At 43.5% G+C, this 13,291-nt stretch overlaps 1 protein-coding gene across 1 annotated transcript in view; it reads left to right on the forward strand.

Moving 5' to 3' along the window:
- The first annotated feature begins 176 nt into the window (after window positions 1–176).
- The window catches only part of LOC148054938 (uncharacterized), a 107,858-nt gene continuing 94,743 nt past the window's right edge, over window positions 177–13,291 (forward strand). Inside the window, exons 1-2 of the mRNA XM_087763640.1 lie at window positions 177–214; window positions 1,035–1,176. Of these exons, the coding sequence (XP_087619766.1) occupies window positions 177–214; window positions 1,035–1,176 (180 nt within the window). The remainder of the gene's footprint in view (window positions 215–1,034; window positions 1,177–13,291) is intronic.

Genomic DNA, 13,291 nt, shown 5'->3' on the forward strand with positions numbered 1-13,291 from the left:
TTCAACAAGTGAGGGTGGTCGTCTCAGGGAGGTAACACGTAAGTGTTAATTTTCACAAAAGTTTCACCCTCTACTTCCCTGAGAGGTACGCACGTAAGTCAAGTAAGTTTAAAGGTAAGACAGACAAGAGGTGCGGCACTTTCACTCCAAGGGATCCTGTCCGTGACGCCAATAAAATGTTAGAGTCCCGGTCTGATTGTCAGGCTCGGGAAAGGTTTGTAATAATCCCAAGGGTGAAATTAAGACACAAACGAGGTCATATGCTGCCAGTCAGACATTTTATTGGGTAAATATAAAAGAGTAAAGCAATAGGAAAGGCAGGAAATATTAGGAGGAAATTAAGCAAGCATTCAGACAGATAAGCAAAGGATAGTCATCACCATGGATCCAGCAGCGTCCCGTTGGTCCTGTCTTCAGTTTTTCGATGGTGGATGGCCACACTCAGGTTTCCTTGTGCCGTCTTTTATCTGGTGTTGGAGAGGGAGTTTGCCCTCTTGTTTCCCTTTGGTAACCCAGGGCAACATCACGTACCCAACACAAGCACATCTAATATGTTGCTGGTGGGGCAAGCGGCCTGACCGGATACCAGTTGGTGTCCTGTTCTTGGTGGTACCTGATAAGCCAAAGAATGGCCTGCTGCTTCAGCAAGTTTGCACAAGTTTCCTTGCCAGATGGTGGTACTTGATAAGCCAAAGTGTGGTCTGCCCTCGGGTCTTGTCAGACAAAAGAGTGGTCTACTGTCTGGTCTTATCAGATAAACACACACAAGCAAGCTTTGAGACAATTGTTCTTAACACTTCAGTCTCTTACACAGGACCTTACAGGGGGCATCTGCTACTGACCTGCAAACCACGACGATAAAGCCGATGAAGCAATATTTGGGACACTAAGGCAAGCTTCTGGTCAACAGAACCTGGTTCTCATGGGTGACTTCAACTACCCAGACGTTTGCTGGAAGAACAATACAGCAGCTTGCATGTCATCCATCAAGTTCCTGGAATGCGTAGGGGACTGTTTCCTCTTACAAATATTAGATGGGCCAACCAGGAAGAAGGCACTGCTGTACCTGTATTCACAAACCAAGAAAACCTGCTGTGTAACATCTCGGTCAGTAACAACCTTGGCTGCAGTGATCGCAGTATTGTGGAGTTCGGGATCCGGCTGAGCATGCTGAAGGTTAGCACCAAGACAAGGCTTCTAGATTTTAGAAGAGCAAACTTCAGCTTGCTCAGAGCTCAGTTGGGAGGGATTCCGTGGGAAGCTTCCATGGAGGATAAAGGAGCCAGCAAGTGCTGGGAGTTCTTCAAGAATGCTCTCTTGGAAGCACAAAACCAGTTTATCCCCTATAAAAGAAAGGGAAGGAAGCGGAGCAAGAGGCCCCCTTGGCTCAACCACGATCTCCTGGGTCTGCTTAAAACCAAAAGAGATGCGTACCAGAGATGGAGAAGTGGAAGATTGTCCACTGAGAACTGCAAGGGCATTGCCAGAGTGTGCAGAGATGCAGTTAGAAAAGCAAAAGCTCAGCTTGAATTGGAACTGGCCAAAGATGTCAAAAAAAACAAAAAAGGGTTCTTCAGGTATGTAAGTTGCAAGCAGAAACAGAAGGAAAACATAGGCCCGCTGTTAAACAGTAGAGGTGAATCAGTCACCAACAATGCTGAAAAGGCAGAGGTTCTCAACACTTTCTTCACCTCTGTCTTTACCAACACTGTTGGATCCCAGGCATTGGGAACAAAAATCCAGGAGGATCCAAACATAGACCCACCATCAGTGAAGAAGGAGTTAGGATGTGAATTATTACAGGAGCTTGACCCCTACAAATCGATGGGCCCTGACGCCATCCACCCGAGGATGTTGAGAGAGCTGGCTGATGTCATTGCGGGGCCACTCTCCATAATCTTCAAGAAGTCGTGGAGATCGGGGGATGTCCCAGAGGACTGGAGGAAGGCGAATGTTACCCCTATCTACAAGAAGGGCTCAAGGGAGGATCCGGGTAATTATAGGCCCATCAGTCTTACTTCAATCCCTGGGAAAGTCATGGAACGGATCCTCCTGGGGGCCCTCACGAGTCAAATGAAGCACGTAATTGGGAAAAGCCAACACAGCTTCACCAAGGGCAGATCATGCCTGACAAATCTGGTGGCCTTCTATGATAAAGTGACCTGCTCGGTTGACAGGGGGCGAGCGGTGGTCGTTGTCTACCTGGACTTCTCCAAGGCTTTTGAGACGGTTCCCCACGGCCTCTTCCTGGAGAAATTGATGCATTATGGCCTAGACAAGTGGTCTGTGAGGTGGGTGAGGAGTTAGCTGGCGGGCCGTACCCAAAGGGTGGTGGTAAATAGCTCTTTTTCAAACTGGCAACCTGTCACAAGTGGGGTCCCCCAGGGATTGATATTGGGCCCAACGCTATTCAATACCTTCATAAGTGATCTGGATAACAGGATCAAGGGTAGCCTGATGAAATTTGCAGATGACAGCAAACTGAATGGGGAGGTAGACACTCTGGAAGGGAGAGCCACCCTGCAGGAAGATCTGGATAGGCTGGAAGAGTGGGCTAACAAGAACCTTATGAAGTTTAACAAGGACAAGTGTAAGGTCTTGCACCTGGGAAAACATAATCCAGGAGTACAGCTCAGACTGGGATCCAGACCTGGCTGGAGAGCAGCTCCGTGGAAAGGGACCTAGGGGTCCTGGTGGACAGGAAGCTCAATATGAGTGAACAGTGTGCTGCTGCGGCCAAGAAGGCCAATAGGATGCTGGGTTGCATCAACAAGGGCATCACCAGCAGAGATAAAGAAGTCATTATCCCTCTCTACTCGGTGCTTGTCAGGCCACACCTGGAATACTGTGTACAGTTCTGGTCCCCGTTATACAAAAAAGATGTGGACAGGCTGGAGGGGGTCCAGAGAAGGGCCACCAAGATGATCAAGGGTCTGGGAAGCCTGCCATATGAGGATAGGCTGAGAGAGCTGGGCTTGTTCAGCCTTGAAAAAAGGAGGCTTAGAGGTGATCTCATCACCATGTACCAGTACTTAAAGGGGAGCTACAAAGAAGATGGAGACTCCCTTTTTACAAGGAGTCACATGGTGAGGACAAGGGGTAATGGGTACAAGTTACTCCCAGGGAGATTCCAGTTGGACATGAGAGGAAAATTTTTCACAATGAGAACAGTCAATCATTGGAATAATCTCCCCAGGGAAGTGGTTGACTCTGCTACGCTGAACATGTTTAAGACTCAGCTGGACATAGTGCTGGGCCATCTCGTCTAGACTGTGCTAGAAAGGTTGGACCAGATGATCCTTGAGGTCCCTTCCAACCTGGTATTCTATGATTCTATGATTCTATGATAATTAATTATAAGACAATGGAGAAACACGCATTAGTGAAATTCATGTTTGTGAAGAGTTTGTGAAGAGTTTAATCCTTCTATGAATCCTTTGTACTGTAAGAGAGACCAGGAGAGTTACTCTGCTTTGTGATGTCTTTGTGTGACCAGGTAGTCATATTATTCCTTATTCTACCAAAGAGAATCATTTTGTGAATGCCTTCCATCATTCCTCCTTCCCTCTTTTATATGACTCTTGCTGGCTTTGCCAACAGACTTGAAACACTTAAATCTTTCTGCTGACTCCATTGTGCTTTGTATAAGAATCTGTAATGACATGCTTTTTCTGCCAGAGACTATTTTTCACTGTTTTCTGAATAGCCAAGTGGATTCTGAATGTTGATTAAGGGTCAGGGTCAGCAGAAGTGCTACCTTGGACTTCCGGAGGGCATACTTTGGCATCTTTAGGAGCCTGGTTGAGAGAGTCCCTTGGGAGGCAGTCCTGAAGGGCAAAGGAGTCCAGGAAGGCTGGACGTTCTTCAAGAAGGAAATCTTAAAGGCACAGGAGCAGGCCGTCCCCATGTGCCGAGACACGAGCCGGTGGGGAAGAAGACAGGCCAGGCTGAACAGAGAACTTCGGCTGGAACTCAGGAATAAAAGGAGAGTTTATGACCTTTGGAAGAAGAGGCAGGCCACTCAGGAGGACTACAAGGATGTCGTGATGTTATGCAGGGAGAAGATTAGAAGGGCCAAAGCCCAGCTGGAACTTAAACTGGCTACTGCTGTAAAAGACAACAAAAAATGTTTCTATAAATACATTAGCAACAAAAGGAGGGCTAAGGAGAATCACCATCATTTAATGGATGTGGGGGGAAACATAGTGACGGAGGATGAGGAGAAGGCTGAGGTACTTAATGCCTTCTTTGCCTCAGTCTTTAATAGTCAGACCAGTTGTTATCAGGGTACCCAGCTGGGTACCTGAGCTGGAAGACAGGGATGGGGAGCAGAAAGAACCCCGCATAATCCAAGCGGAAGTGGTTAGCGCCCTGCTACACCACATAGACAGACACAAGACGGATAGGATCCACCCAAGAATACTGAAGGAGCTGGCGGAAGTGCTCACCAAACCACTTTCAATCATCTGTCAGCAGTCCTGGCTAACCGAGGAGGTCCCAGTTGACTGGAGGTTAGCAAATGTGATGCCCATCTACAAGAATGGCCAGAAGGAGGATCCAGGAATCTACAGGCCTGTCAGCCTGACCTCGGTGCTGGGGAAGGTTATGGAGCAGATCATCTTGAGTGCCATCACGCGGCACATCCAGGACAACCAGGGGATCAGGCCCAGTCAGCATGGGTTTATGAGACGCAAGTCCTGCTTGACTAACCTGAGCTCCTTCTATGACAAGGTGACCCGCTTAGTGGATGAGGGGAAGGCTGTGGATGTTTTCTACCTAGACTTTAGTAAAGCCTTTGACACCATTTCCCACAGCATTCTCCTGGAGAAACTGGCTGCTCACGGCTTGGATGGGCGTACTCTTTGCTGGGTAAAAAACTGGCTGGATGGCCAGGCCCAAAGAGTTGTGGTGAATGGGGTTGGCAGCTGGTCACAAGTGGTGTTCCCCAGGGCTCAGTATTGGGGTAAGTTCTGTTTCATATCTTTATCAACGATCTGGATGAGGGGATCGAGTGCACCCTCTGTAAGTTTGCAGATGACACCAAGTTGGGTGGAAGTGTTGATCTGCTGGAGGGTAAGACGGCTCTACAGAGGGATCTGGATAGGCTGGATCGATGGGCCAAGGCCAACTGTATGAGGTTCAACAAGGCTAAGCGCCAGGTCCTGCCCTTGGGTCACAACAACCCCATGCAACACTACAGGCTTGGGGAGGACTGGCTGGAGAGCTGTCTGGCTGAAAAGAACCTGGGGGTGTTGGTTGACAGCTGCCTGAACATGAGCCAGCAGTGTGTTCAGGTGGCCAAGAGGGCCAATGGCATCCTGGCTTGTATCAGGAATAGTGTGGCCAGCAGGACTAGGGAAGTGATCGTCCCCTTGTATTCGGCACTGGTGAGGCCGCACCTCGAGTACTGTGTTCAGTTTTGGGCCCCTCACTACAAGAAGGACATTGAGGTGCTGGAGTGTGTCCAAAGAAGGGCAACGAAGCTGGTGAAGGGTCTAGAGAACAAGTCTTATGAGGAGCGGCTGAGGGAGCTGGGGTTGTTTAGTCTGGAAAAGAGGAGGCTGAGGGGAGACCTTATTGCTCTCTACAACTACCTGAAAGGAGGCTGTAGTGAGGTGGGTATTGGTCTCTTCTCCCTGGTAACAACGGATAGGACGAGAGGAAATGGCCTCAAGCAGTGCCAGGGGACGTTTAGGTTGGATATTAGGAAGAACTTCTTCACTGAAAGGGTAGTCAGGCACTGGAACAGGCTGCCCAGGGAAATGGTTGAGTCTCCATCCCTGGAGGTATTTAAAAGATGGGTAGACATGGTGCTCGAGGACATGGTTTAGTGGTGGACTTGGCAGTGCTAGGTTAATGGTTGGACTTGATGATCTTAAGGGTCTTTTCCAACCTAAACAGTTCCATGATTCTTTGATTCTATATATACTTTTCAACTCACGCTGAACCATATATGTCTACAGAGCATCATGTTTCTTTCCAATTTTGTTACTAACTTACAGAAATATAGTTTTCCATTAACATATATCTCAAAAATTAGACATTTAAAACTTGGAAACTTGCATTCATGTGTATGTACGCACCTGCGTATCTAAACTCCAAAGGAAGAACAATATAAGTCAAGTGGGTAAACCTCAGCTCAAAGGTTCAGGTGTCTAATATCCAAGTCCTAGCCTGATGTACAAGTGTGATTTTATTTCATTTTACACAGAAATTTTGTGTTAAAGTGTGAGGCAGTAAGTGAGCAAAAGCCACAAAAGACAGGAAATGTTAAAACAGAGTCAGAGTGTACTTGTTAAGACAGAAAAAGTTATGTAAGGATTCAAGGTGAAATATGTTAACACAGAAAGTTAAAAAGCTCTAAGTAAAAGTTCAAAAAATCAAGAGGTGGCAACCTAGCATTGTTGAGGTACTCGTAAAAGCAATGGAAGCTGATCTTTCCCCAACTGACTGAGCAAATGCTCACCAAATTTCTTTTTTCTGAGCTGTTAATATCTTGCTCATTCAGCCTTTATATCTGTTTCACCTATTAACTAATAAATCATTACATTTAGAATTATAGAATAGAATAATTGAAAAATCCAGGCTGGATTTCTGGAGATCTGGTCCAACCTTCTCTTAAAGGAAGGGCTTTTGAACAAGGGTCCTGTCAAACTGAATATCCAATCAGGCAGATTCTACCACTTCTCTCTGAAGCCTATTGCAGCATTTAATTTTTCTCACTGCAAAAAGGTTTTCCACCTCTCTTCATAAAACCTGTTCTGCAATCCTTTAACTGTCTTGGTTAGTGGTCCTACTCTGGACTCTGTTTTTTCAGAGCAAAAATTAGAGTGGGGAGCAAGCTAAAACTGAACACAGTGTTCCAGGTATATCCAAACAAGTGCTGACCAGAGTGGAATAATCACATCCCTCCATCTGTTGGCTATGTTCTTGCTCATGGAGCTCAGGAAATAGTTTGCCTTTATAGCTGCAAGAGCACTCTGCTGACTTATGTTAAGTTTGGTGTCCCTCAGGACCCTAAGGTCCTTCCAGCAGAGATACACCTAATTGAGGCAGATCCCAGCCTGTACTGCTGCTGCTTCTGTACTAGCAGCAGGATTTTACATTTATCTCATGTCAAACTTTATGCAGCTTTTGTTGGCCCAGCCTTGTTTGTATTCTACTTACAATGTTTTTTTGCTCAATGTAGTAGTTCTCCAAATCCGTGTGACCTGTGGGGGTGAAGGTGTTTACAGATGAGAAAGATCACGGTTAAAATTGACATTTAGTATAGTCTATTTGTCACAAATCCAGTCTGAGACACTTTTAAAGGATCCTTAGGAAATTCTGAAATTTGCCAAAGAGGTAGTAATAAGATACAGCCTGTGCTCTGTGAAGACCCTGTATGTGAAATGGGTTAAAGTTTTTACTGTATGCACTTCCCATTCAGAACCACAAATTGGGAGCTCCTGAGCCAGTCACTGCCTCTTTCCCTCTTTGCTACACACAGCTATCTTTAACTTAAACCAATTACATCATTCTTTGATGTTTTCTCCTGTATCAATCTCACCTAGTGTCCCCCAGTTCAAACTGATCACTGCTTCCAACTTGTATTCTGTTATTGGGAGGTAGGAAGATGACAAGGATGACTTACTTGTCAGGTCTGTAGAGTGATCTGTAAGCTCAAAGAGGACTTTCCCTACCTTTCCAAAATCCCCAGGTAAGAGTTGTGAGAATTGCAGGGACTGTTGCTTTTCTTCCTGAAGTTCATCCTGGATTACACAGAAATCCACATCTCCCCTTCATAGGTGTGTTGACATAAAAACACAACTGAAAAACAGGCCCCAGAAGCATACAAATGGTCAACTGGAACACTCTCCTTTGGAAAAAAATAATTTCCAAGTAGAAAATGTGTTTTAGTCAACACTGTCTCGATTTTGACAATTTTTCTTTTGCTTTTCCCAAATGATATTTCAGACCAAACAAGCACCACATGTTGAGAGCCACATTAAAATATTGCATTTCAAAGTGTTAATTTGACTTCAAATGGCATGTAAAATGGACAGTTATTTCACAATAAATTGCAATTTGGCACATCAGAGTTGGACAGGCTGAAATATGAAAACTGTGTTTGTTGCTGGATTTGCTTCTCATGCAAATATAGAAAGTCTTATTTTTTTGAGGGTGCCCCTCTGAATTGATTTTTTTAAAAAAGACAAAAAAAAATCACTTTCTTCTTTGTGTAAATTTTCGATGATTTCAACTCTGTCCCAGGTTGGAGTGAAAGTAAATGTCAGAGTACTGGAACATCAAAACATTGGGACAGATTTTATTTTCTCATCAGTTCTAATACGTGCATATACCAAAATACTTCAAAGCAACAGTTTGTCATTTTTAAATCCCAAATGACCTATAAGAACTTTTGGAAAAATGCAGAATGCATCAGACTTCATGTTTAAGGATTCTTTTATAATGTAACGTTTGGTTTTTTTCTTAGACTTTATTGATAGTGGCTGGAGTATGATATCAATGGTTTTGCCAAGGAAGCCACAATTTATTCCTTGTGAAGATTCCATGACTGAGCACAGAGATGTAAAAAAGACCTTTGCAATCTGTGCTTCTCATGAGGTCTGTCCTGCTCTCAAAGCACCAACTCTATATTTATATGTATATGATATTAGAACAGTAGTCTTTGAATCAATATTTATAAATGAATGTTAATCTTTTATAGAGGATTCATTAACAAAATCAAAATTTATTACACCATAAAAGTTAGTCCTGAGATACTATATTAGCCAATCTTACAGTCCCAACTATGTCTACAGTGCAGATCTGTCACTGCAACCTGCATAAATATCCAGAAAATAATGTATTTTCTCTGTTTACTTTTCCTTAGGATAAACAGTGAAACAGTAAAAAGAAGCTAAGACACAACAGGGGATGCAAAACAGACAAGCTGCAACAGCCTACATGGGAGGATATTACAGAATTACAGTTGTTGCAATGGATACCAGCTGTGCATCTGGAATGAGCAGGGTTGGAGGCCAGGAGTTTTTAACAAAGGAAAAAGTTTACCTCAGATGCTCACTCCTTTACATTTTTATTTCAGTCTTTACTTCAAATGTTTTAAAGAAGGATATTCCAACAGCTCCAGTTATTTCTGTTGTTCTTGTTAACTGCTCTCTCAACAGCTACAGGCAGGTAGAAGCATATTAAGATTTGTGTTGCTAATATTTCAGATCACTGCATTTGGTCACTGAGGGTTATCTGCCTGCTTGCTTTGTGCTGCTTTTGCGATGACAGGGAGAGAAAATTTTTGGATGCATGAGCTCTGCAGTTGTCCTTTACTATTATTGATCCTTACACCAACCACAAAAACAAGGCATTTCACTGAACCAGATTTCACATGCCCTGACTCTAGAAGCTGCAGAAGTTTTCTGGGGTTTTTCTGAGGGGATGTGTTTATCAACATGAACACTCCCCCTGTCAAGACCTAGTCAGCCTCCAAAACACCATCCCTTTTTGCAGCAAATGAGACTGCAGTCAGTCTGAAAACAAGAACTTTCAATTAAAGAAGTGTGTTCAGGAGTGTATGTCCATGCATATGATAGCAAGTGACAGCAAACTCAGATGGCATAATAACTGTAATTCTGGAATTGTATCACTTCTGAGGGCTTGACTTAGCGTACCTGTTCATTGCAGGTAATGAAAAAGAGTTCTGAAAAAAACAAAGAGGGAAAAAAAAACCCAAACAAACAGAAATGTGGTTATGCTGTGCTTATGCTGACAATCTCATGACACACAGCTCTTGAGCACTTGAAGTAAAGGAATAAAGTCAGGCCAGATTAGGAAGTCATTCTCTATATGACACATATTCGGTAATTTCTTTTGACATGCAATTCAGTATGCATCCAGACTTTCACCTGGTCAGAGTGTACCCCGGTTATCACCTGGGTTGCATGGTGAAGCTGTCTTTGCTGGGAAACTAGGATGTTTTGGCAGAAATACCCAGAACTCTTCCTGGTGGCACAGCCAGAACAGACATTCCAACTCAAGAACTTGGAAGCATCTCCAGTTTCCCTGGAGATCACTGTCCTTGAAAGCCAGGACAACACAAGAATGAGACAATTTATCTGTTGACTGCTATCAGAAAAGGAATGGAAAAAAATAAAATTTGAAGTTCCTCTCCAGTCTCTGAATATGAGCATCTTCCAGTGGACAGAAACTTTTGTTACTATTTTTTCCTCAGTTGGACCAGATCTATCCCACACCTGATATGAACAAGTTTATTACATCCTAAGATGTTATCACAATAACGATATTAAATCTAATATATTTTTTTAAGTAGCAAGCAAAAAAGTCATTAACAATTTCCTTAGCAATATTTTATCCACTTTTCCCAAATTTCCTCTCCCCATCAAAGACAGCGAGTCTTTCAGGACTATATCTTTTCAGGAGATAAGATAAGTCAAATTACATTGAATTTATCAGAATCAGATGATTTTTAAAGTTATTCTCATAAGCAAGACTGGAGAACTAATATCTGACTACTAACCCAGCCTGACTACTTTAGCTGCGGTCTGGTCTTACTCTACAAGCCATTGTTTCTTTGTCCACCATCTGTTGTTTGTTACTGCTTCCAGTATTGTTCCTCAAAGCAATCTGTGAAAATAATCATTCTCTAGTTCTTTCCCTTCCTCTCTTTAAAAGCTTGGACAACTCAGATAATCTCCTGGCATTCTCCAGTAGCCCTGTCTTTAATGAGAAGATGAGCTGGCTGTATAGCTTTCTTCAGTGTATACTGCCAGCTAATGGCAACTTTATTAGGTATCTGCAGTGAGATGATGAGCCACCTGGGAGTATTAACACCTGGATTTACAGTCAGAATGGTAGAGCATATTGAAGTCCTACACTGAATTACTCAATAATAGCTTTTGGAAACATAAATAATCAAGAAGCATCATTTTTGAAGATAAAAGCTAGGAACATGTCTGGCTAATTGACCATAATGGAGTTATAATACTGAAATACTGCACACTTTTGGAGTAAAGTTCTCTGTCAGGCTGCCTATATCTAAAGCATTGAGGGTTGGCAAACTCTACCGAAGTTTATGGATAGCAACTCTTGCACACTGCTCCTGCCAATAAGATGCACATCAGATTTTACATTGGTCTAATCTGTCGCAGTAAACTGTGGCAATCTAAGAACCACAGAGATAATGTGAAACAGGAGGAATTGAAACAAGATTAGCTCGTAGAGAATGCCATCAAGATTGCTAATTCAGTTTGCATCAAAACGCAGGAAAGGTCAGATCTTGGTAACAACAGAATGTTTCATCCTGTTTCTCTACATTCAGTTAAGAAAGTAAGTGGTGAAATCTATTTGTGTATTTTAAACCTTTTAACTCCAGCTGATTAGGAAAGTGCTCAAAGTTACATACAGATATAACTGCTCTCTTGCAAAGAATAGATTTAGGTGTGAGCTTTACAACTTGGCTGAGTTGAGACCTACATTTACTCAAGTTACTTCAGAGGATTCAAGGCAGTGAATAAATACAAAATATAAAACTATAAAAGTCTCTATGAATATATGAATATATTTTAGTTTCAAATTTTATGTGTTTGTGCAATGGTTTTCAAATGGAAGTTTTTATTGTTTACTTATTATTGTCATTTTGGGTTGGTTTGGTTTTTGGGGGGCTGAGTTGTAAATTTGGTTTTGCTTTTCATTTCCAAAATTTCCACAGAAAAAAAGATGTAAAAAACATTCATAGACTATCTACTCAACCATATAATTGATAAGCTCACCTCTGTTAAACTGTAAAGATTTTTTTGGGGGAAAAAAAGGAAAAAAATCCCCAAACTTGTTCGTTATTTGTATTCAATTTCTTCTTCATTTGCTATCTTTATTGTCAAAATTAAAAAATAAAAAGAATCCTCCACCTTCTCTTTATAGAATCATAGAATCACAGAATTGTTAAGGTTGCAAAAGACCCTTAAGATCATTGAGTCTAACCGTTAACCTATCACTGCCAAGTCCACCACTAAACCATGTCCTCGAGCACCACGTCTACCCTTCTTTTAAATACCTCCAGGGATGGAGACTCAACCACTTCCCTGGGAAGCCTGTTCCAATGCCTGATCAACACCCAAAACTTCTATAGATATTTTTTCTCTAAATACTAACATTTGAGAATTTTAAAAAAAAAAAGATCATACCACCAATAGCTGTTTCAAAACTTCAGGGAGTATAACGAGTGCCTCAACATATATAAACCCGTATCGGAGAACTTATTTCAGTAACTATTTGCTAATGGAAACCAGAACATTTTGCTCACTGCCTCATGTAATTAACTGGTAAGGTACAGAATCACTTCTCCTCTCCCCAAACCAATGAGTATTTAATTATTCATATAAAGTGGAACAGTTTAAAGGGAACACAAGAGAACAAATATAAGAAACCCATGCTGAAATATCTCATAGCCCAGTGGTTAGCACGTAGCCTCACAGGTTCCCGTTTCTCCTCCTCTGCACCAGGAAGGAGGAAGAATTTAATTCAGGCTGCTTACAATGCAGGTGAATGCCCCGGCAAGTTTCGGGGGGCTCCCTGTGCCTCGTACCAGGGTGCCTGTGGCCCAGCAGCCCCTGGTCTCACAGGAGCTCCTGGGCCTGTCCTGACCCCAGCTGTAAGACTGAGCACTGAAGATGAGACCACCGCTCTGTTGCTTCACCAGAATATCTGACTTTTTGGTGTAACTCATGTTCCTAGAAGCTCATTTATTATGCAAGGGCGATTCAGTAAATCAAGTATGATTTGATCTTGTATCTCCCACAGCCTTTAAAATGCAGCAACTCATGCTGCCTGCCTGTTATGGTGCCGCAGGGGCTGGGGGCTCCCTGAGGGCTGCAGGGGCTCCCCCGGGGTGGCAGGGCAAGGCCTGGCAGCCAGAACCTGTCCCACTGTCCTGGCCAGAAGAAGGGCAGCCGGGGATCAGCTGGGGCAGCCCCAGGCATCAGGCACCTCTCTGGGGATGAGGACAGGCCGAGGCTGGGCCAGGACATCGGCCCATGGGTTGACCTGGCTTGGCTGGACCTATGGCTGGGCTGGGCAGGGCTGTGGGGAGCTGGAGACCAACATCCTACAGCCTCCCTGAGGCAGGGACTGATGGCCCCTGAAATGGGGTCCTGGGCAGTGGGAAGGGTAGGGGGAGCCCTACGGGAGGCTGGGCAGGGACAGTCAGGCCTGTGGGTCCCTCAGGGCATCAATCTGTAGCAGAAAGAAAGCATTAGCTATGTTTTAGAAATAAAAAATG

The sequence above is a fragment of the Nipponia nippon genome, unplaced genomic scaffold, assembly GCF_047370975.1.
Source record: "Nipponia nippon isolate SJK-2023a ecotype South Korea unplaced genomic scaffold, ASM4737097v1 scaffold_29, whole genome shotgun sequence".
NCBI classification, from domain to species: Eukaryota; Metazoa; Chordata; class Aves; order Pelecaniformes; family Threskiornithidae; genus Nipponia; species Nipponia nippon.